Below are 26,010 nucleotides of genomic sequence, written 5' to 3'. Positions count from 1 at the left end.
CAGGCTAAAAAATACCTTATGAAGGTATTTTTTTATATGGAGATGAAGCCTGACAGGTGTGTACCAGGTTGCAGCACTGCCTCTCTCTTCCACGGCCTATTCATAGTTTAGAGGTACTATTCATTCTACGACAGGCTTTGTCAAGCCACAGCTCCCTCTGGCCCCAGGCGACCTGCTGCAACACCACCAGCCCTGCGCAGCACCTGAGATTGTCAGGGCATGGAGAGGGTTATGTTCAGCACATCCAGTGTCCTCCCCAACATACCCATTCAGATGGCAGAATCACACCACGCAGCGTAACACAGCAAGTGTGCTCATCCCTTTGCTGGTCTGAGTCAGTGTCCTTGAAGAGAAGTCAGACCTTTAAATCACCTCATAATCTCAAAATGCCCCAATAAATTAAGTGCATCACGTACTATGTATTTTTAAGTTATGCAAAAATCTTTAATTCATTCCAAGCATAACATGACTCACTGGAGTATGATGAAGATGGTCATTGACAATATTTACATAATTTCTAGACTTCCATTTTATAAGCCTTTGACATTTTCCATTGTGTTTAACAGTGAAATACATCCTTCTTTATAACTGGTCAATTATCTTCCAAGATGAAAAGGAAATGTCAGGTGACGGTAGATCTGTGCAGTAAGAGAGATCACCCTGGTTGCTGCTATGCTCTTCCTTGCTATAGAAAATAATAGTTTGAGACCTACTTTTATGAAGAAAGATGTATTTCATTGTTAAACTTATTGGGCCACCAAACTGGAAACACTCTGGAAAAGTTCCCTAACACCGTTTTGCTAAACAAACCAGGGAACCTGGATTTCTAGCCAGGCTGAAATATGCCACCCTACATCGCAGAAATGAGGAGGAAAAATTCCACTGTGACAGGCATTTCTAAGCAGAGGAAATCCATTTGGAAATTACATTTTGCTATCTCCTCGGTTGAGTTAATGAAACTGACTTTGTGTGCATTAGAGGAAGGAAGAGGAAGAAGTGCTGTAAACCAAAATTGATGAAATAATCAGGGAGGGGAAGAATAGGACAGGATGGAGAAGGAGAAGGAGAAGGAGAAGGAGAAGGAGAAGGAGAAGGAGAAGGAGAAGGAGAAGGAGAAGGAGAAGGAGAAGGAGAAGGAGAAGGAGAAGGAGAAGGAGAAGGAGAAGGAGAAGGAGAAGGAGAAGGAGAAGGAGAAGGAGAAGGAGAAGGAGAAGGAGAAGGAGAAGGAGAAGGAGAAGGAGAAGGAGGAGATTTTGAAACCTAGTCCATTTCACTAATAAAAGCTTACTATGCAGCTCTCAAAGACTTGCACTGGCACAATTAGAGACGTGATGAAGGGTGTGGCAAAAACCTCTTAAACCAGTTTTGCCACTAAAGAAAACAGTCATTAGGTTCATTCTCACACCCCACAAGTAAGCATGATTTTAAAAGTGATTTAGACTTCAAGATGAGGTGATTTAGTATGGTGCTGATCCAGCCCTCTTGAATAATAATATACCCCTCAACTTCAATAGAATAAAAGTAGTAAAACAGTATTTAAATTAATGTAATCATGAAGATTACATCTTCACAGCAGTATCTCACCCCAACCACTTGTCAGAATAGAATTGTTTTGTTTTGCCAATTTCTAGAATGAAGGGGCTTCTTCCAAAAGTACAAACCAAGCAACCAAACTCTAAAGAGATTCCAACTGATTTACATGCATCTCCTATGTGGTTTTGATTCCTTCTGCTCTCTGCTGCCACTAGTTATCAAAGCCAAAGATTGCTAATTCTTCAGAATCAATGTCCTGCAGCTAGGTTTGGACTGTGGAAAGGACTGTGTTCATATAATCAACTCACAAATGCCACCTGCTGCACCAAGAAAAGCTGAAATGGCTTTTAACACAGTAAGTTTAGTAATAAATACTAAATACTAAATAAATACTCATATGAGCAATTTGGCTGATTGTCAGAAATATCTGAACCAAAGAAACAAGGCATGGATATATTTGCTTCTATGGTCCAAGCCAGTTTCAAAACCAGTGTCTACCAGAACAGCTGTATGTCAGAACATTTTTATCTTGCAAAGCATCCAAAATCTGCCTTGTCTGTTCCTGCACAAGAAGCGATATTACACTTACCCAAAGAAACTACATCCACAGATGCTGGGAAAGGGGGAAGCTAATGAATCAAACTGGGGAGAATGTTTGTATGAGGATAAGGGATACTTTCACACTTTATTCATATTAATATGAAGAAGAACAGGTTACTCTACAGTCTTATGTTTAGTATTGTTTAAACTGCCTGTGGATTTGTACCAGTGCTAGCAAACCACTGATGTTCACTTCCTGTTCTTATACATTCTGCATTGGCCTAAATAAGTGGTGTGAAAATGGATTTACTGTGTATGGACATGCCACATATCCTCATTCAGAAATCATGGTGATCAGTAATAATAATAAAAAAATCCAAAATATTACTACTTTGGATTAATTAATAATAATACAAAAAATCCAAAATACTACTACTCTGGAAGCAAGACTAGTAATACTTCCAATTTCCTACTGAATATGTTCTCAGTCGTCTGAAAAGCCTTCCTGCAATAAGCCCATCCCACCTCTGACTTCCTGGGGAGTCCTACATGAAGAGACAACAAAGGCTCTCATTGACTTTGACCTTTGAACAGAGTGGCACTTCTGGTGGAAAATAATTACCCATATAAAAAAATCCATTAAAAATTTAGCAAATAATTTGTGTATATATGATTTTTAGATAGATGTAGTAAGCCCATAGAATTTAACATGTAATTTTTTAAAACTAAACTAAAACAAATGTGAAAGTATTTTTGTATCCTGTAATAATTCAGTTATTTAATACTTATTGTGCTACCAAAGCAGAATGAAAATACCTCCTTGTCCTCAAAATGTTGAACTTAAGTAAAAAAATACTAGCCAGCCAGTGAACATGAATGGAAAGGTGGAAAAGAATGATCTGACAGGGGCAGTGTGCAACACAGCAGCATCCATATGCCACCTGCAATATTAGTCCCTAACTTACTCTCTCAGGTATTCATATACACTGGTGAGCTCCCCACAAAACCTTTCTTCTCCATGCTCAGCACTCCCAGTCACTCCCAACCCTCACAGGAGAGATGCTCCAGTCCCTTCATCCCTTAGTAGCTCTTGGATGGACTCTCCAGCAGCTCTCTGGGTTTTTTTGCACTGGGGGGTGCAGAACGGGAGCCAGCCCTTCAGGAGTGGCCTCACCAGTGCTGAGTAGAGGGGGAGGATCATCTCCCCCCCTGCTGGCAGCACTCCAGGTGCAGCCCAGTATAACATCAGCATCTGGGCATGCTGCTGGCTCACCTGCCCCCATTAATTATGCAATGAAAACTGAAAGTGCTTTAAGTCTTTTCAAATGAGTCAAACAAGTAGGATCAGAATAAGGCCATACATTATGTATCAATAATTTTTTTTAACTAGAGAAAAATTACTGAACCATTTATTTACAACAAGAAGTCCTGTATCTTTTTTGCTATTGTAAGATCATTTACATTTTTCTAGAGATACATGCTGTCATTTCAATCAGCAAGAGAAAATCTGCAGTCAGTGCAGGAGGATTCCTGGACACTACATATTTATAGATGGTAATTTACTATTCAAAACATTATCATCTTGATACTCTTCACATACCAGCAAGGCAGCAGGAGAAACTGTAAGATATCATGATAAAGAAAATGTTTTTGTATTGGGCTTGTGAGCAAAACTTTAGAACATTAAAATAGTTTGGTTGCAACAGGAGCTTAGATCTTACATCTGAAAGATATGAAAAAAAGTAGTATTTGATCATATTACTTAAGAGGTCAGATATCTGCCAATTCCTGCCCAAAATCAATTATTTTGACCACTGGAATGCAAAGTATAGGCATAGGAAAAAAGGAACAAAAAAAATTACACGGTCATCTTGTTAACATTAGTATTGTAGCACAATAAGTATTGATCCATAGTGCAGAACACTTGGTAGCATGTACCTAAATTCAAGATTATATTTAGGGAAGCCAGGGTTTACTTCAGATATACTCTACTCTGTCCACAAATACTGTAAGCCCAATAATAGCTGAGGTACTCTTTACTGCTTCATGTTGTTTAATTAGAAAGAAGTCCAGTCTACATGCTCCAAAACTGTTCCACAAGCCTGAACCAAAGCAGGAAGTCAAAATCATCTGTAGTGCACCCTTGATCTAAACCCAAGCAGAGGGCCAAGAAATAGGCAGACTTCACCTCTCTTCAGAATTTGAAGCTGAATTCAGTGCTTCCCTAACATCAGCTCCTCCAATGGTAACCCACAGCAGAGGTATGCCAGACTGGCTTAATTTCACAGCTCCCCATACTTCCCTGATGGGCTCCAGATTTCTGGAGGAAAGACTTTCAGTTATTGTTTCTGAATTTCCATCATAGCTCAGTAAGATGAACAGCAACAGTATTACATATCTGTGAGGCTACCTGAACCCCAGGTCACCTGATAAAGCACAAGAACACTCTGTTAATTAAAGGGACACTAAACACAACTCTGAGCCAAACCAAACAAATTGCTAGTATTTCCCAACTCTCATTTTCTGTCATCAGAAAGACCATCCTTTGTCTCTCTCACACCACCATGCAAGGAAAGGCACACCTACAGTCTGATGGGAATTGCAAATGGCACCAAGCTGTACTATTTTGTCCATTTACACTCACTGCTGTTTTAGACAGTATTTGCCCACAGCAAGTAAGTGAAAAACATCACAACCCTACAGCAGTGATGCTAATGATGAAGCAATTCCCATATCAGCAGTTAAGATGTGGAGGGGTGTGTGCAAGGAAGGACTTGTTACTAGAGCAGCATAACAGCAGATGGTTGCACTGCACAGGAACCAAATGGAGACATAAGATTAAGGACAGAAATCAGTATCTCCCCCCACATCTGAGATGATTATTATGAGTGTTTGGTACAGTATTATCTGTTCTCAACAAAAGTATCAGAGGGAAACACAGCTCAACAGACAGTAACTTTAACTGGAAAATGATAGCACTCTTTCCTGAACCACCCGACACTGGGTTTTGCTCATCTTGCCTGGATAGATTATGTATAACCAAAACAGGTATTATCAACCCAAGGGAACTGTTACACCCTTCCAGCAGAGCCTACATGAAAACATACATTCCTTGCCACCAGAAAGATGTCTACCATGTGTGAGACAGGGCTCCAGGTGAGGCACATTTGCCATTCCAGGGCTAGTAAATATGCCTGTATAAAAAACATGTTCCCTGCAGGAAGACTTGTGCTCTCCAGGCACTCCAACAGCAGGCAAAGCTTTCCCACTTTCCCTGCAAGAGAAGGTATTTTCAAACCCTGCCTGTCAGCTACATGGCTCCCATCAGACTGCCTGTTGAGAAACTCCTTTTTGTTGGGATATGCTAAACTTCCAGCCTGTCATGCAGTCTGTGTGGGCTGGACCCATGCTCCCACAGAGCCCTGACAACTTCAGTCATGTTTTTTTGAATGTGTCATTAAAGATTTCCTGTCCTCTGTGTGCTTCACAGTGAGCTGCAGGGCAGGAGCAAAGACTAAATGTGAGCGGCTTCAGCAGGCAGAGGTCTGCTAAACCTCTGTGCCAAAGCATTCGGGCTTTACTTCTACCACAGATGATAGTCAAGAGGTATGCATGAATTTCCAGGTTTGCCATTTGGGTTTGTGTTTCTTCTTTTCTTTTCTAAGCTAAGAGCACTTTTCGTTTTTTTTTAAAGCTCAAAATCTTTATACTGGAAATTGGTTCCTCTTAGTGTCATCCTTGATTTAAGATCCTATAAGGGTTTAGTTGCAATCCAACCTGGATCCATCTGGTGTTGGGCTATTTTTCCCACAGAGAACTCTTAATAACGGCACATTTCTAGAAATACCTATCCAAAACACAAACATCACATCTTTAGATCTGCCTCTAGCAAAGATTTAGCATAAATAAACAAATTCTTATATTGTTTCAACAATTCTTTTCTGTTACCTCAGATTCATTATCCAATGGAAAAAGAAGTAAAAATTACAAAAGTCTGTTGAATAAAACTCAACCAACAGGTCAAAAGCAAGGTGAGACTTCCTGAGGGCTACTCTGAGAATCCAGCCAGGAAAATTCCAATTATTCTTTTATTGGTTTACTTGCCCGCTAGGCAACAGATGGTCAAAAATCTGTATCAAAGTAGGGGCTCCAACAGACTACTTTATTAGTGAGGTATCCTAATAGAACAAACTACCTAAGTCTCAGAAACTTAAATTTGCTAAAAGAGAAATGTGAGTGAGTTTTATTAGGAAACTTTAACTTGTAGTCCTCTGAAACATTAGAAAACGAGATGAGATTTTTGCACTGGAATGTTCAGATATGTGTGTGCAGCAGCATTCCCTTATTAATGGATTTTCAAAGCCACTGATCATCAAGATTAACAAACAGTCAAAGAAACAACTTCTTTAAAAACCTTCCTAAGACCTTCAATACCAACTTCAAGGTATTGAAAGGGGTTGTTGTGGTTTAACCTGAGGTGGCAGCTAAGTACCATACAGCTGTTTGTCACTCCTCCCTCATGGTGGGGCAGAGAATTAGGAACTAAAAGTAAAACTTACTGACTGAGATAATACATTTTAGCAATTGAAACAAAGTGAAATACAATAACAGTAATAATAATAATGACAATAATTATAATGAAAAGGAGAATGAAAGGAATAAAAGCCAAGACAGACAAAAGAAGCCCACTCAATTGCTCATCACCTGCTGGCTGATGTCCATGCCATCCCCATGCAGCAATTGGTCTCTACCAGCCAACTTCCCCCAGTTCATACACTGGGCACCATGCTCTATGGCATGGAATATCCCTTTGGACAGTTTAGGTCAGGTGCCCTGGCCATGAGCCCTCACAGCTCCTTGTGCACCTGCTCCCTGGCAGATCACGGGAAACTGAAAAGTCCTTGACCTGGGGCAAGCACTACTGAGCAACAACTGAAATTTCAGTGTGTTATCAACCTTCCTCTCATAGTCAATACAGAACAGAGCACTGTACCAGCTACTAAGGAGAAAATTAACTCGATCCCAGCTGAAACCAGGGCAGAGTACAAGCCTTTTTACAGTTCTTCCAGAGGTTCACATCCTGAAATATTCAAAGTAGGACAAAAAGAACTTAACATGGACAATGTTTTGGCAGAGATAAAATGTCATGAATGATTAGACTTAGCCAGCAGCTTGTCCACGATATTGATCTTCTCATTTCTCATGTTGATTCAGAAAAACAACACAATGAGGATTTCACCTTGACTGCAGCATAGAAGTGGTATATCTCACACAATAGATCTTACACATCTAGATTTTGTCTGTAATTCCAGAAGTCTGCACCTATGGAGAAATTCCTTTTAGCAGCTAAGACACATTTAGCACCTAAATGGCAGTGAGCCTCAGAGGACACACACTTTCTGAACAGACTGAGGAAAGATGGATCTTTCTTTTTACAGAAAAGGTCTGCAACCACAGATTCATTCCATGCTGCAACTTTGTCTTTCCACAGCCCCTCTAATTTTAATGTAACAGGTTTTCAAGTTCTATCAATTACTTCAGCTTTCTACCACTTGAAAGACCTTGTGTATGCATGGTGTACCACAGGGATGTGCCAGGTGCTACTGCTGAACCCAGCACCTGTGCACTGTAGTGCTCTGCTTGAAACCTGGTACAGTTCACTAGAAAAGAGATTTCTAAAAATTTATAATTCACACCTGTTACCATCCCAAATGCACCCTGGGATGTGCCAAAAGCTTTGAATGTGTTGCAGTGGCACTTACTGCAGCGTTTTAATCACATTTCCAGTTACTGAAGAATACCTAGTCTTGCAAACTTAATTTCTCCCATTGAAATGAGCCACAATTTTTCTTCCTACCATCTGGAAATAAAAAGAAACAACCAGCTGCAAATTAGTAGGCTCTCCACCTCCACTCTGAAACAAAGATTGCTTTATTGCACCATCAGAAATTACAGAGCATGAAAACAGTGAAGGAAACTTGTATTGTGGGCAGTAAGGAATTATCACACAACATTAAAAAACTAGGCCATTTCACGCTGTGGAGTTAAATTCAAATCTGTAAGCAGCATCTTTGCATTAAAATGCAACCTCACGTAGAAGAAACTGTTATCTACTAGATGCAGCAGGGGAATAGGAATATTTACTTCTAATCTTGTTATTGATTTGACATCTGGAACTCAGGGAAATTGCAAGCATCAACTCCCTTGTTTGGCAGAGAAAGACACATAGTTCTTGCCTGTTTTTGTAAGATATTTCAATATTTCATATGTAAGTCAGTCACCATAATGTACTTGAATGTGGATATCTTCTGTTTCAATAGCTATTTTTCAGAAACATAAAGATTTTAACAACACATAATGCCATATAGAAGCAAAACAATTTAACACAAATAGGAAAAAATCACTAAAGCAACTAAAACCACACAGAACTGAAGTGCATCACACTGCACTTTCATGCAAGCATGTTCCATCTGGAATAATAAATTATGAGACAATACTTACATAAGGGACCAAAGTGAGATACTTTTAGAGATGAGATGACTTATTCAAAACTCTAAATTACAGTCCTAAATATGATGCTTGATGATACTCTCACATCTGAATACAGTCAAGTTGAATATATTCACCATTTCAAGCTCAAAATAGAATACAAATTTGCAAAACTCAATGGGGAAATTCCTCAACTGTTGTGAGAACTAGTTAACTGAACCATAAACAGATTTTATAGATACATTAGTCCTATTCAATTTCTCACACGTTTAAGACATCCCACATAGCAAACAATAATTGTGGGAAACACAAATTTGATTAGTTACACTGGAATAAGGACAAATGGGATAATCACAGCTCTGTACGTCCTACCACTAAATAAAGGGAAAGGAAAAGAACTGTGGTTGCACATACGATTTATGTTCACAAGCAGATGAAATGTAGAGGGTTTTGCTTATCTAAAAGTTATTTAGAAATAAACAGGAATGTGGCATTTAGAAAGGTAAACTACATACACAAGACATTTAGCCAGCAATGTAAAGACAAAGACAGAGCAACTTAAATACTCTGTGGTTTTCAAAACCAGTGTTGTCTGTTTAGACTAATGGCAATTTGTTTTAAAATGATGCACTTCACTTTGCTACAAAAATTCCTCTTGGTGGGATAGTTGATGATTCCAAAAATTCTTACAACTATAAGGTGACTTTCCTAGTGGGAATACATTCTAAACTCTCAGGGCCAGAATAAGATAGGTGTGCATATAATGAAAGCAGGCAACATTAAATCCAGTATGACAATTCATCAAAAAACACTCCAGTTGCCCAATCACAACTCTGAATTCACAAGTCAGTCAAAGACCATCAACACAGACCAAAGACTTTGAGACCCATTTCCTTAAATCCTTTTCCAGTAAGGTAGCACACATATCAGAAATGCTTAGCCATTCCTCTGTGCTGAAGGTTTCATGTTCAGCACCCTCCTGCCAGCACTTGCATTTGCAAACAGTGACCAGCATGGAAAAGGCTGGACTGACACAACCTGTAACTCTGTGAGGAAACCAGGGTGCTGTACATGGCATCCCTTAGACCTCAGCATAAAGGGGAGGGGAATGTAAAATTATTGGTAATTCCAAAAGAAAGGCCTAGCACAGAAGAGTCTGAGCAGCAATGAGTAAACTGATAGTTAACACATCTTTACAAGGGACAGATTTCTTTGAGTGTCTGGTCCCATGAACGCATCCAGTCTCCTGTACTTCTCAATGATAAGAATTTGTAAACTGGGTACAATGGTATGACTGCATTACTTCCTTACTAACTCCTAAGACAATGCAATTTACCACATGACAGTAGCTACCCAGCAGGAAAAAATGAAGCTCCCCTGAAGATATGCAGACCTGAAATACACTGGAGAGAAATATTTTAATGATGGCATCTGAGCTAACTAAAAGGAGTCCAGTTAAAATTCTTTCAGCTTTGCTAGCTGACATTTTAATCCTTTAATTTCCATGTGTGAAACAATGCTTCTTTACAAGGGACAGCCAGCAATTGTCAGATACATTATCAGTACAGGAAACACTTTCTTAGGATACCAGCTCCTTTCTTATACCTGCTGTTGATTTGGCTGTGCTTTTTAGATTCTTTCTGCGCTTCTATGACATAACTACATGAAATGCCTAACTAATCCCAGAGTAACTGCTAGGAAAAAGGTTGCTGTCGGTTCTGCCCCCTCTTGTATTGGTTGCAGTTTGCTCAAATATAGTAACTCAGAGCAAACTAATCCAGCAGGAAGGGAATATGCTCCTTCCAGTCTGATAAACTGACTTGACCTGCTGTTGTGGTCCTGTTGGCCACAGACCTAGCACAGGGCTGGACCCTAGGATGAGAATCAGGGATCCAACGCATCTTCCTACCAGTGGCAAAGCTGTTAGGTAGGCTCAGCCCATTTTGTTTTACAACACCCTGAGCAAACCCTTTGCTAGGTAAAAAGAGGCATCCAGCATGCTAAAGCAGAGAAAATATTGCCACCTTCTCACAAAGGCTACTCAGGCATTTGATCAGTTATGTGGGCAGCATTATCTGGTGTGTAGTGTGTTTTCTACACATAGTACACAACTGAACAATTCCCTAGAAGGGAGAGGCAACATTTCTGGATTCTCCACTGAAGCAAAGATACAGAAATGTGCATTGCACACTTTGATGTGGATTCTGTAAAAGTCTGTTCAAGTAGCTGTGATTTCCTCTAATATTACTGAGCAGAAAAACTATTACTAAAGGAAAAGAAGAAAGAACATCAAATGCAAGAAAATAAAAGCCTGCTGAAGTGCACCCACAGGATGGGAAATCAGCTTACTGTATGGGAACACAGCCTAGCAGCAGAAATGGAGAACTGCAAGACAAAACACACAGGTTCCTATTCTCAACCATACTAATGGCTCATATGTGATCTTCCATGATTGTTTTTCCTTTGTCTTAGCTTATCCTTTAGCAAAATACATACAGCAATGTCACTGTGATCTCTCAAGATACAGAACATAACAGCAGTGCACTAATCAGCAAAAAGCAGTTTCTGGTATGCACATGCTTCAAGATCCACTAATAAAACATTATGCAGAAATGTGAAAGATGATCACCATCTTCCTCATGACATCTAAGGACATGGAGTAATGCAAGGCTAAAACCAGGAGCTCAAACTTCTGTTTAAGATGTTGAGTGAGCTTCCATCTTTTGCTTTGATTGAGATTCAAGGCTAACAATAACTCCTAAGATAAATAACATTTTCCTCAAAGCACAATACAAAATAATCTCAGGTGGCAGCTAGGAAACCTGACCTGAACATTCAGGTGGCTTCACTGACTACACAGAGCTGCACTAAAGGATACAACTGAAAATTAAAGATGTATCTTTCCACTATAGGTAGGCAGAATGTAAATACATAACACTGAGGCCTAAATCTAAGGCCCGAGATTAGTCTTGGATTTAGTTTTTTCCCTTATCAACATGAATTGTTGATTCACACAGTGCTGCATCCTGTAGTGTCCACAGTTCCTTGAATATACAACCAGAGTTGCAACAGTGGACCAGGAGCCAGACTGAAGTCCTGGACTTCTCAACAGATGTGTAAATGCACAGAGGTAAACTAAACAATCCTCACATTAGAGAAATTCACTCCTAAGTACTAATCACTCAAATGATTTACAGAATTTTGCTTTAATTTCTGTGCACCACTTGGAGTTTACAGTAGCTGGCATTTTCAAATAATAACACAATTATACTTCTTTGAGCCCTGTCCATTTGCTATACTGCTCAGTCAGCATCCCAACACTAACCAAAACAGAGCCATGGAAATCACTGATCACAGAACTGTTAAAGCTGGAAAAACTCTCCAAGATCACCAAGTCCAACCATCAACCTATATAACATATATAAATAAACAACAAGACCTGTTGTGAAGTGTTTAAAATTTAATTGTCCATTAGTAAATCATATAGCCTAGAGCTTCTGAAACTCTACAAGAGATGGAAGTTCTTTGGTTTGCTTTAGAGTTTTCTCATTTCCTTTAGGCTGTAGGCTTCAAAGGAAAAGGTCTATGCAATTCTTGTACAGCATACAGCTGGGAAAATAGTTACTTTGAATAACATACAAAGCAGAGATTCCAAGGTCTTCCCATATTAAATAAAAGGATCAATTTTTAAGGCTCTTTTCCCCTTCCTGTGGAGAGAGATGTATGGACTTCTATAATGAAGTTCCCAAGAGTTAAACATCCAAACTATTTAATTTTTAGCAGATCTCTGGATATGTTGCTGCTTTCTGAACATGAGGTTTTTTCCACTTTAAAGCCACGTATAATAGAGTCTCAGTCTGTCAGGGAAGAAGTCAAATAAGATTTTTGCCTTGTGTTTGCATTTGGTGACTCTGAAGTAACATCTCCTTTTCAAACTATATGGTAAACAAAAGAGGATACCTACTCTAACTTGCTTCTGGACTTTGGCACTAGTACTGCATGTTGCAATGTCTGAGGCTGCCAATCACTCAACTGAGCAAAATAGGTGCTCACAGTGTGCCCCATAGTTTTAAAATATCAAAGAAAGTAGAAGACCAAGTGTCACATAAGAGAAAATTCAATACAGACTATAAAATAAAATCATACCTAAGTCCCATTCCAGTCAGTGCTGCATCATTTGAGAATTTCGGAAGGATTACTTTTGCCTCTTAATGCTGAGAAATCTTCTCATACTTGGAAATAATTATAGTTTTAGTATGCATTTCATAGAATCATAGAACGGTTTGGGTTGGAAGGGACCTTAAAGATCCTCTTGCTCCAACCCTCCCTGCCATGGGCAGGACACCTTTCACTAGAGCAGGTTGCTCAGGGCCCCATCCAAACCTGGCCTTGAACATTTCCAGAGATGGGGCCTCTATAACTAGATTTATCTCTCATTCTGCTAATTGGGAAAAAAAAAACCAAACATCAACAATGATGTGTCCTAACATTATCATTTCAGTAACTAATTCTGGTTGGTCTCTCTTTTACCTTAAACCCACTTACATGTCTAGTCTTAGAAACCTGTGAAGAAGCTACTGTTAAATTATTTAAGGTTGCTGTTATCATAACAGTCTAGACTCACAATTTGCAGGAGAAAGACGGAATTCTGCTGTAAAGTTCCTAGCACTAGATAGTATGCAACTTTGTCAGAGGGCACAGACTCAATTTCTCACACACAAGCAAAGGCTACTTGGAAGACTACTGGGCCAGCTTGTTCCGCTGGTAAAACCTGCTTCCCAGCCCAATCTGCAACTGGGATTTCCCTGGTTCCTCAAAGATGATGTGATAACTTCCAAAGCTGCTGCAGTGACTGGCACAGAATCAGTCTGGAGTACAGACCATGGTAATTCTCAGTTAGTAAATGTTTGGAGTCTGGTGACAGCTGGTGTACCACTTGGATTCATATCTGCTTTTCCTACAAGGACGCTGGTACATTCTGTTTTCAGAGATGAATGTGTATCTTTTACTTTCCAATCCATATGTTCTTCCAAGAGGCACTTGGATACTTTTGTGAAGCACAGCCACTTGAAAAGCTCTGCTCCATTGATTCCTTTCAGTGCTGCTCTTAACCAGAACCACACTGCTGTTTTGACCTCATAAGAAACAATCTGTTTAAGGTATATGCAGGGTTCTTCCATGAAAAAGATGGCTGGTACCTTTCTCCTAGACCTTCTGGGTCACCATCAGTAACTTCTGTAGGTCATCAGCTGAATTTTGTGCAAATATCCTAACTCTCAAGCAGCTGAGGTCAGACCCAGTGAGGCAGTAGGTATTTAGGTAGCCAATTCCCAAGAAAATTTTTTATTACTTTTCTTGAATCCTGAAGGCATCAAAACTCTCACAGGAATCCTAATTTTTCCTTAAAATGCTAAACTTCTACTTCTTCACAGGCCAAGAAATACTCTGGTCTTCATATGGTTTAGTAGCTTGTAACCTACTTTATAATTAACCTGGAGCAGTGACCAAAATAGACCTTAGTCCATACATATGACGTTACTCTATTTAAAAAACTCCACAGATTATTAAAATGATGATGCAGCGGGCCAAAGTGAAACAAGGGAAGAACCAAAACAAACAACAAGTAATGAAAACAGGAGTAACAATAGGTTTAAAAGACCTTTAAAAAATTATATTCAGAAAAAAGTGAAAATCCTACCAAGTAATGGCCAGGAATTGCAGGATTTGGTTGTTAAGTTTTAGAAATCCTGCTCTGAAAGTATACATTACTTAACTTAGGACTTGATTTAGAGATGTCGGTAGAATAATAATACGAATTCCAGCTTTACAAAAAGGCTGAAACATAGAAAATGTTTAATGAAAGGCAATTTTGCAGGAGATGACTCTCTTGCTTTTAACTGTTTGTGTTTCAGCACAGGAGGAATGACCCTAGGCCAAACACAGAAGGACTACAGAGGCAGCAGCTGCAGTCCTTCACCTGCTGAGAGCTGCTGGTGGGGCTCCTTATCACTGGCAATTTAGCAAGGCAAGAGGAATTGGAGGATACAGAAGTGAGGACAGTTTGTAAGAAAGACATTCCACCCATCAGCAGCCAGCAGTGCTGGTAATACAATAATACAGTCTTGGTAATCCATGGCTTCCCCAGATGCTGTCAGGAGATGTTTTTCCTACTCACTGGCCTGTAAAGAAGGCCAAATATTGGTTTACAGTGACTCGACAGCCTTTGTTTCAGCAAGCATAAGCAGGATTTTTGGCTTAGCTAATTGCTCTAGCCCCATGAGAAACCAGGAACTACCATCCTGCCTGGAACACGGGACAGGGAGAGACCCAGATTTCCTCTCTGCCACTGCTTTCTGCAGTAGAAGAAAACAAGACCTTTGTCCTGGGCACACAAGAGATAACGTGATCAATCTGGCTGTAGCTCATCTCTGTTACTTATCTCTGGTAACTGAGTGCCTTCTGTCCTGAAGTCCAGAACCTAATACCTTTCTCAAAAAAATGTTTATGAACATGGATTTTGACAAAATAGAGAGGTTTTGGAGATATTTACACCACACATTTTTGGTATGTGTATTTTGGTAGGTTTGCTTGGTTTTGTGTTTTCAGGGGTTTTTTTTCAGTTTGCTTGGGCTTTTTAACTGGTCAAGTCCCCTCTTTCCTGATTGTAAATGTGATTTTTTCTTTTTCACTATTTCAATGAACTTTCCCATTATTTTGTGTTGTAAGGCAGAGATACCAGAAGCATCCAAGCTATTTTCTCAGCATGACTCCACACATACTCAACTTTCACAACTTCCCTAGATGGTGGTCTTTTTGTCTCCTCTTCCTAAGGAGTTCTAGAAAACCCTAGTTCAAATCCTTGTACTGAGAATAACATTCAGCTGAACTCAACTGAAATCTCTCACATCCCAGGAGACAGCATCTTGACCCTGGGGCCAGACTAAAATATGACAGCAGCAAATCTGGAACTGCTCCATGGGTATAGAATGAAGGAAGAAAGCAGACACAGAGGCAGACAGAACGACTCTTTGACTTTGTGCTTGTACCACTTAATCCAAGAAGTAGGAAGCCTGGTTCCAGGACAGTCTATTGATCTGGAGGCCAACAGCCTTGGGGCCAGCAGCTGTGACCGCCCTGTCCCAGAAAACCCTGTAGGCTTCAACCCCTTGGCTTCAGATCCAAACAGTTAGCTTATAGAATGTAATCCTTTTCCTCTGGCATCTTTCTCAACCTACCTTTGCTCTTAGAATGTCTGCTGGATAAAAACCACTATGTTGCAGAGTACAGCACAACCTCCCTTTGCTTCCGAGATCATCCCCAGCAAATTACCTTTTCCTGTAGATGTTATTTCCAAGTAACAAACAACTCTTAAAACAAAAACAAAGTTCCCAAAGTTTGGCATCCTCACCCTGGTGAATAGCTGCAATTCATCATAGCAATTTAAATAATCTATGAGTGCTGCAGTCAGGGCAACAGCACAATGAAGCTTCAGTGTTCTGCTGGAGTCAGGGGTGACTGCCAGTGAGACAGATCTGAGTTTAATCCATCACCAAGTTTGTATATTTTCAGATAAGATGCAACAGAGAACCTTATGTCAGGTCTCTAGACAGACATTTGGTATGAATTATGAAACACATTTATTTGGTGTGAATTAATGAGATAATACTGGCATCACCAGGGACACAGCCCACATATTCTGACAGCAGCAAAAATAACATATGCATTTTACATTGAATTCAAGCATGGGACAGAAAACCTTGTTTTCCCTAAAGTCTCTGTAAACTGTCCTCTTATTTATTATTTATTACCTTAAGTTATATTCACATCTTTCTATACAGGATTGAGAGATCTCAGTAGTTTCTTCCACCTGAGGGCTCTACTGTAAGAGCCTACAAATCTTATGATGTCTTTGTAATGCTCCACTGTCATGCTTTCATGGCCCTCACTCATCTTCTACGGATTTGTTCAGATCTGTAATGCACACTAAATATGCACTGGATGTGGGGCCTGTTCCCCTGAGGGAGAAGAAAGGCAAGAAAATCAAGCACTCGTGAGAAGAACATGGAGAAAATGATGCAGACTGCCAGGCTGCTCTTCCCCTGGCCTCTTCATACAGAATGCACTTTCTTTTGCAGTACATCACAACCTCACAGCCTGCTACTTGTCATAAATAAAGGCATAGTTTAGTTTCTCAAAGCAAGTAGCAATGCTTATGAGAGTCAGATCTAACAGAGAACACCCTTATAAATCAAATTATAGATGCATTAACTCCTCATACAGCTTGGCAGTTAAATAACCTGAATGCAAAACTTTTCCTGAAAGCCATATTGTATCTTTACTTGCCCTTCCAACAAGCACTTTCAAAGTAGCAGCCTCTATAAGCATTTATCTGCAACTACTGAATTACTACTGCTCCTTACTCCATTCAAAATACAAAAAAGACACAAATTCAGCCCATTGTGGATCTTGGGTGACAGTCTCTGAATGCAGCACAATACACCCATGCTCAGCACCAACAATGAGATTGGTACAGGCTGAATTCTGGACAAAATGCTGCTTTCACAAATCACTTTGCAGACAACCATGTTACAGGCTTCAGAAGTGGTGAAATACAGACAATCCTTCCCTCTCCTATTGCCTTAACTCCTGTGGTTCAAATGACAGGCCAGCTGACCTCAATCAAAAAATTTAAAACGTGTTGGCATGGTAGAAGAGGCAACTTCTCACCTTTCCTCTGCAAATCCCTAAATCAGGACAAGGCTATCCTCACCTCCTTCTCAAGGGTATCTTGCCAACCCTGTCACAGCAGAGAAGGATACAAGGCAGCTGTTCCTCAGCATCCCTTTGGTGTCTAGATGTTATATGAAACCTCCAGCCATGCCTGTAGGTGGCAAGGCTTGTGAATGAAGGTAAAAATACTCAAAGCTGGACAGTCAGAATAAGTCTTACAGCCCGTTTGTAGAAAATGCCACGGAATATTTTTGCACTGAGAAGACTCATACCAGAAACAAACATAAAACTAAAGGCCCCAAGTTCCTAAATTGGCTGCTCCTTTCCTTCCCTACCTATTTTCCTTCAACAAGCAGAAGTCAGTGTACTTACTTTTCATATCTGTCAACACAACCAGTATCAATTTTTTTGGCTGCTTCCCTCTGCTTACAACTCGTGTAATGCAGTATTCCCATATTGTACCAATACGGGATAAGATGTTAGACACTGACAGCACACCAAGATGAGTGAAAAAACCACCTGCAAGGGTGAGTGCAAAAAATTACTTCATTTTTATTGTTAGAAATAAAAGACTTTAGTACAGATGGCACCACAACAAAGCCAACCAGAAAGAACTGTTTCAGCATAATGATTTGATGGCATCTAGCACTGAGACAAGCAGACCATAGATGTGTGTCAGGTATTAATTACAGGGCATTTCCAAGGCAGACACTACTTAAATGCACACAACTGTATATTCTTAGTGTTTAGCTGTCAATTATTAATGACCAAAGTGCTTCACCTTACACATTGCTCATATGGCATTCTGCACAACTGCTTAAGTTGCATAGGGAGGAATAAAGTCAGAAGAGAAACTTGCTACCTGTCACTGCTACAATCTGCTGAAGCTTCACCACCAGTCCATTTCACTGCCCTTTGCTTGCCCGTCCTTCAGGCAGCTTGTGACAGTCCTGTGACAGCCCATGTGCACAGCAATATTAATTGCTTTCAAGTAGCAATTTGCCTTATTCTGCAATCACCTTTAAGATTTTTTTTTTAATTCATAACTGGCTTTATCATTTTCTTCGTGGATTTTATCTAGTGAGTAAGAAGCCAAAGACTATAATCAGGACAGGAGGGAACAAGAAGAAAAGTGAGGGTTGCCAAATTTAAACACTTCCCCACATGCCTTATATAGAAAACTGAAAGGCTATGAAAGAAGCCTTGTCCTCTGTACAAGGGGTAGGTGTGCATTTATTTACATATGAGAGACAAATTCAGTCAGCTGAACATAAGGAACACCCAGCTGCTCCCTGTAATTTCAATTACACACAGAAACAACCCTCAGCTGGAGCCATCAGTAGCAGGGTTCTCTTTTCTGCTTTTGCCCTCACTATACTTGGCAAAGGGAGGGCATTTCAGGTGTACACTTTATAACAATACAGCAAATTTTGAATGTTCAAGCACTTCTGAACAAGTGTTTGAGGTGGCCGGGCAGGTTCTTCTGCTTGTCATCCCTTTGAATGACCATTTCAAGAGACTTGAAAGATTTCTTGCACAGGTGCAGAGTCAATTGAGGGGAAAAAAATGCATCTCACCAGAAATACCTGCGCTCTGGGGAGAGTTTGAACAAGCACTGGAGGTACTGTACTGGTCTGGATTTGTACTTATCTACTTGTACCAACTCTAATTTATATTAAATAGGGATTAAGTGCAGCTGAAGGCCACTGCATAAAACAAGAAACAGATGGAATTGGTTACAAAGGGCCCAAGGCAAAGGACTATCAGACACAGAAGGAAGTACCACCACTTCCTGCCTGGTCTATTACATCAGTGATGACTGGATGACCTCAGTTTATGAGGCACACAGAAATAACAAAAGTCAACTCATGCATATCAGACCTCTGGGTTTTCTGCACACATGCCATGTAAGTGGCCTTTTCTAAAAGGTTTTCCATTTGGACAATGGTACCTTGAGTCTTCTTCCCTGGCAAGGCCTCTGTGATCAAGCCAGCTAAACATGCAGGGCCAGCTTACGCCTTGCCCTTCAGCAGACAGGCAGTGGGAAAGAGACATCCCTGCCTGAGCTGTACTACTCAGCCAACCACCCTTAGCTGTGCATCTGCACCAAGTGTTAAGGCATCACCAACTCAGACCCAGCCCCACTGTCCCAACTGCGAACATTTTTTGACTGAGTCATTAAAAAAAAAAAAAAGTAGGACCTTTTTTAATTCCTTGTTTTTTATTATTATTTTAATGTGAGTTACTACACTACAGAAAAACTAATTTGAATATAAAAATAGCTCTTGGACAAAATAATTTACATTTTATAGTACCTAACAGTACAACTGATTAGAAATGAAAAAAAGCAGGTCAATTCAGCTCCTTAAGTTTTAAGTGCTTTATAGCTTTACTGAAAGAAAAAATTTAGGTGCTGAAGTACTATCACAGTTCTATGCTTTTTTCATCAGCAGCATTCCTATATGTTGATTAATTCTTGGAAATTTATTCACTGAAAGCATTTAACTGCTTCAAGTGTGTAACTTTCTCTTCTTACAAACTCTAGTAATTAAGAAGTGGGGAGGGGAGGTGCTGGGGGGACACCCATAACCCTGTTTTACTTTTTAAAAACACAAACTTCCTTATAACCCTAGTCTGTATGCTCAATGGCAACTATTTATAGGACAAGCGCTGCCTGTTTGAGATCAGTCAGGAAGCACTAACTTATGAACAGGTAAGCAAATTATTAAATGTCATTATTAGTATCAGCTGATTAAATTTCCCATAACAGAAGGAGGGCTAACTTGGGGGCAAGGAGGAAAAAAAAAAAAAGAAACAGCGCATCTTTTATAGCAATATCAATGTACTGGCAAGACACAAAGCCCTCTCTGGTTGGACAAATTTTGGGGTGATTTTTTTAAAGCTTTTCTTATTTGACAAGCCCTTATTATTTGCATCAGTGACCTGCATTCAAATCACCAGAACCCAGCTTCCCCGCACAAATCCCCTGCACTCATCCTTTAGAAGGCTGTCCACTGTGATGGTATGTGAAATGTAACTACAGCAAAAATAAGTGTTTGTAGAAACTATGGTCAGAGGAACGTTTCCTCGAGTTTTTCAAAACACCAATGCAAACTGCTATCTGGAAGAAAGGAAGCAGTATCTTTCAGTCACTTATATGCAAATATTAAATGGAAATTGACAGTAAAACAGGAAAATGAAATTTAATTCATTATAACCGGGTTAGCAGTCCATCCCCGTCCATCCCTGTGTGTGTATCCCCCCCAGGAAAGAATCAGCCAGGAAAAAAAAAAAACACCAAAGGAGAACGCAAAGGAGTCACCTCCAGAAGCATTTAAAAGTTCAAAGAAAGAGCCGGGTATCTCGCCGGATTTTCGAGACCGCCAACGATTTCAGGGTGGAGGAATGGGCAGCCCGGCTCCTGGCGCCGAATTCACGGGGGTCAGGGATGGGTGATGCACCCTGACAAAACACGCCCGTGGCAGGGGAGAGTTTGGGAAGTAGGCTCCCTCCAGAGCCCCCCTCACGCCCAGGGCCGCGGGGCCGGCGGTCGCTCCGTGCCCCCGGTCCCGGCTGCCCCACACCGGCCCCGCCGCCGCCGCGGGGCCCTCGGGGGTCCGGGCCTCCCCGGAAGGCCTCCGGCAGCGGGCGAAGCGCCTTTACCTTACCCGTGGTGGAGAGGACGGTGCTGGCGAAGAAGAGGGAGGAGGTGAAGTCCCAGTTCCAGTTTCCCGAGGCGTTGCTGAGCACCGAGACGCCGTAGTTGCTGGCCTCCAGCACCCGCACCAGGAACTGCTCCAGCTGCTGCTCCGAGAGGCAGGCGTGCTCCTCCAGGAAGCGCTGCTTCAGCTTGCCCAGCTCCTGGCGCAGCAGGTCTTCGTAGGGCAGCTCCACCGAGGAGAAGACCACGGCGCCGAACACCAGGTAGAGCAGGTAGCCCAGCACCAGCAGCGCGAAGCACCAGGCGGAGCGGTGCTGCTCCACCAGCCGCACGCAGGAGCTGCCCGCCAGCGACTGCAGCATCTTCCCGAGCCGGGGCCGGCTGAGCCCCGGGCTGGGCCGCGCCGCTGAGGGGAGCGGGGGCTGAAGGAGCAGGGAAGGGAAGGGGCAGTACGGCCGGCGGCTGCCCCCCGAGCGGCGGGCTGGCTGGGAGGGCGCTGATGTGGCGCTCACGTGGACGCGCGGCGCAGGTACCGCGGCGGAGGGAGGGACGCAGGGAGGGAGGGAGGAAGGGCCTCCCCCTCCTCCTCCTCCTCCTCCTCCTCCTCCTCCTCCTGCTGCTGCTGCTGCTGCCGCCGCCGATGCTGCTCCCGCCGCCTCGTGCTGGGACGCCGGCGCTTTCTCTCGCTGCTGTTCCTTGTCTCCGAGTAACGCGTGGAATCCCCCCTGGCGCTCCCAGAAGCCACCCGAGAGCCTCCCCCCGCCCCGCGCTGCGGCGGAGCTTTATTCCCCTTTCCGCGCAAAAGTCTCTGGAGATTTCCTGGCCCCGCTGCTCCCCGCCCCTTGCGGTGAGAAACCCCCAAAACAGCAATTCCTTCCACTATTTGTTGTTATTATTTACTTCTTTATTCATTCATTCACATTTCAGCGCAGCATAAGGTGACGCAGTGTGAAGCGGGAGGCTGACTTTCATTCAGCGCAGGATGTGATGAGTTCAAGGAGAAACCCAGATGTCAGGTGTTGAAGTCCTCCCTCAGGTCTCCAACTTCGAAATGGGGCCTGTTTGGGGGTGCAGTTTGAACCAGGTGACCTCCAGCAGCTCCCCAAACAAGCTAAAGGAGTCTTTGCTCTTGTGAGACGCTTTCTTTTTAATAGTGTGGAGCGCCTGGCTAGTGCTCAGAGCAGCATCCACGGTGAATACAAATGTGCTGTGCAGCCAGCCCTCTGTGTAGCCCCAGCCAGAGATCTTCACAAGTTTCACTGTGAATGCTTCTTTCTTCATCCATCTCAAACTCCAACCAGCACAGTAAACTTGCCAGATGAGGCTCCCCACCAGATGAAAAGGAGCAGTAAAAATTACAGCTTCCCAAACTATCCCTTAGGGTGAATAAAGACAGCTTCTAGTAAAGGAGGGAGAAAGGGTTCCCTGGTCACAAAGTTCTGCCATGGCCCTTCCACCTCTCAGCTAATGGCAATTTTTTACAGACACAAAGGAGTAACTTGCAGATTAGAAATTTACTAGGGTTGAGCCAGGAAGTTTGGACAGAGTAAATAAAATCCAGCAACCTATTTTAAGCTGTGACATACCCGTCTAAGCTTTAAGGACTACTGTGGGAAAAGAATAGAAAAATGAAAGGCAAAAAAAATTTCAGGCTAAAAACTTAAAATTATATGTCAACATTTTCTTTTATGCAACAGCTACATGAAGCTATGGGATAAATCTGGCCTGACAGAACAGCTCATCCAGTTCCTGGTCTATTCCCCACTGCCTGCCACAGCTGGGTCATTCCAGGGCCTTGAACACATCCCCCACCCCCGTGTTTCATTAAAATGTAAATGTGCTCTTGCATGCAAACAGCGGCTGCTTGAATGGTTGGTCAGTAGAGCACTGGGGGGATGTGGGAGGTACACAGGGACAGGCTGAGCAGGCAGACTGCAGACTCTCTGTGATGTGGTGGGAGAACACGTGTGGTATTCATGACAGGCAGTGGTCATGTCTTTGCTCTGAAACAGAATTTCCCCAACCTTCAAGCCAAATATTTGTTTAAAGGTTAGAAAATGTTTGCCTAAGAACACGCCTCTCTTCAGTTATAGGAAACTGTGGCTGGGTAAGCTGAGCCAGCCTCCTTCAGTTTTCCATTTTTATGAATCAGTCACTCTCCATTTTTAGAAGCCTCTCACACTTTGAGGTTTGTTGGGCTGAAGAGAAAAGGAGGACTCTCTGCTGAACAGAGCCTGCAATACTCTCCTAACTCGTTCCTAACTGTTCTGCTAGTCAAAGATTAGGCTAGTCAAGGATTCAGTGTACTGAACTCCGTGTTATGTCCTGTATAACAGGATGTCACAACATGCTTTAGCAGGGAGTCACTGGAATTGGGGAGCAGGATGTTACAGAGCAGCCTTTCCCCCGCAGAAGTTTCATTCTATGGTGATCATCCCTCTTAGTAAAACATGAATCCAGTTAATAAAGTGGATTATCCAGTTAATAAGTGGATTATCCAGTTAATAAACATCATTGCATTGCTTGTCCACCAGCGATGCTCTGTGGTGACTGGGCTCCTTACTGTTGGAGAAGTCCAGCTGCAAGCAGAATGAAGAACCCACTCTTGGTAGGTACTGGTGCTCTCCATTGCACATAACTCCCTCTGAGCTACAGAAAATGCAAATACCAGCTGCCTGTCTGCAGGGGCAGAAAAGAAGGCAGACATTCTAATCCACCATAGAACTGAGACAGAAACCACAGTTGTGTCCTGGGGTGCTAGAAAACCACAGAGAAAATTAGTAGTCTCCAACTCTGCTGCCTGGGGACGTAGGACAACTCCCGTATCACATCACTGGGCTAGCAGCTTCTGTGGCATAGTCCAGAGGCTGAGAAAACCCTCTCTTGTATGTAAGTGTAAGTCTCTTTCAGAGCTGTATGAATCACTGACATTTTCTGTTGGGAGAAGTGAATTGCAGTAAAGAAGCTTTGTGTTAATGGCAGTCTGTTCTTCTCTGAGGTTTTTGGTTAACTGGAATAATCTTTAATTACAGAAATATTTCCAATGAAATGCTGAAGGATTGAGACATCAGAAGATAAGGAGATGGTGGCTAGAGGAAGAGGACAGCCTGGTGGCAGACAGCAACCAGAGAGGGGGATCACTGGACTTTTGTCCAGTGACTGAAAATGACAATGGATAACAATAGTAGCTTCAGTGAAAAGCAAGAATAGCTCCCAGCAGGGCTCACCCAACACAGAGCCTGGTCTGTGCGGGGTGGCATAGGCCAAAGAGAAGATTTGACATGGAGACTCTGCTGCTGTAATCACTGAGCTCTAGTCAGTGAGCAGGAATGAGTCTGGGGAAAGGGAAACACCCATGTTTGGCGCTACTACTTCTATCAAGACTATAAAATATTTTCAGCACCAGAAAGGAAAGTGAAAATTACTCATATGCACTTCAAGAAACTTCAAGTTGACTGAAAAGATTATTTCTTTTCCTTTTTTTTTTTTTTCTCCAAAAGAGTAGTCTCTTTGCCAGATCATAAAACTTTTCCCATCAGTCTTGGAAGAAAAAGCCCTTCCTCTCATTATGTTGTAGAACCTTAAGTCCCAGAAGCTGGGTAAATAAAATTAGTTACCAGGCAATACTTATCCTGCCAAACCTGTTCTGCTCTGGCATAGGTACAGCAGGAACTCACAGTACAGGGAACAGAGGAGGTGGTGGTGAGGAACGGTGGGATGAACCAGGACAGTGTGGGAGGCAATAGAAACTTAAGTGGGGAAAATATGAGGCAGTATCAAAGCTGTGTTACCCTGACAGCTGAATATTGAATAGCAGCAGGGAACTGATTTGTCCTTCAGAACCTTTCTTCAAATTTGGCATGGATATAAATTCAGTGGATATGACATGTTTGAAGTCTGATCAGTCCTAAATTATGTATACATGAAGAAAGATTGCCCATAAATGTGAGATTCTCTGAATTCACTTCTATTAATGATTCTGTCCCTAGAATATTTTTTAATGACACTGATAAGAAATGGAATCCTTCATGATTTGGTTTATCTGTTAAGTGAAGGCTGGAACATAATACATTTCCTTTTATAGAAGAAAACTTTTCTGATCAATTGTTTCTAAATACTCCATTTGCCAGCTTTTACAGAAGTTAGTACAAGGTTGGCTAGTGGCTGTGATTGAATGCCATGGCCCTGTGGGCAGACAGGATGTGAATTTATAAGAATCACATCCTCACAGGCACTAACACAAATGTAGTTAAGTTGAGAAGTAGTCAGATGGGTTGCCATGTGTTCTTTTTCCAATGGGTAAGGTGTTCTATTTTGGCTAAATGGAATCATATAGATTTGGGTTAAATAAAGTAAAACTTACAAAAGTTGAAGCAACAGAGCCTGACTTCTCAGGGGAAAAAAGTAATCTGTGAAGAGGGGATGCATTCCTCTCTTAATTTGGCAGGTGGATGGAGATAGAATAAGAGTGTACAGATGTATTTAGGTCTTTAAAATTTATCAGCAGCATACTGGTGACAGTAGATACATTGCTATGGAAGAAAAAGAGTCAGCGAATTCTGTGTCCGTGTTCATGCCAGTTCCAACAAAACCTGCCTGGCTAAATTCTACTTGAGAAGGAAGGGAGAAGGCTTGAGATTCAGTGATTTCCTCAAAAAACCCACATTTTATGCTATTTACTTAATGGTGCAACACTGTTCACAAAGGTTAAGACCACTGCTGTGTGATAGCAAAGGAATTAATGTGCCTAGTTTGGACCTATATTTAGGGGAAGGTTTGCATCATGAAGTAGTAGTGTTTAGAATCAAGGAAGTTTATATGCTTGGTCAGGCACAATTTCTTTCTTGAGTGAGTCATCCTTGTTCAGTGTAAATATAATTTTCCTTAGACTTGCAATAAGTATTCATATCTAACCAATGATCTTGGTGTCCAGGTAGAATAACTGATAGATAATTGTTTTATCAAGATAAGCACTTTATGTAATGGAAAAAGTAATGTCACATATATTTACATCAGGTTTACCAGTGACATTATCCAGAAAGCAGCTTGGTTTCTCT

At 41.6% G+C, this 26,010-nt stretch overlaps 1 protein-coding gene across 1 annotated transcript in view; it reads right to left on the bottom strand.

The window, feature by feature from the left end:
* KCNK1 (potassium two pore domain channel subfamily K member 1) overlaps positions 1 to 21,387 on the bottom strand; it is a 31,240-nt gene extending 9,853 nt beyond the window's left edge. The window contains exon 1 of the mRNA XM_059468851.1: positions 20,961 to 21,387. Coding sequence (XP_059324834.1) covers positions 20,961 to 21,315 — 355 coding nt within the window. The 5' untranslated portion in view covers positions 21,316 to 21,387. The remainder of the gene's footprint in view (positions 1 to 20,960) is intronic.
* Positions 21,388 to 26,010: the final 4,623 nt, after the last annotated feature.

The sequence above is a fragment of the Ammospiza nelsoni genome, chromosome 3 (genome assembly GCF_027579445.1).
Source record: "Ammospiza nelsoni isolate bAmmNel1 chromosome 3, bAmmNel1.pri, whole genome shotgun sequence".
In the NCBI taxonomy this organism is placed as follows: domain Eukaryota; kingdom Metazoa; phylum Chordata; class Aves; order Passeriformes; family Passerellidae; genus Ammospiza; species Ammospiza nelsoni.
This window is presented reverse-complemented; position numbering and strand designations above follow the sequence as displayed.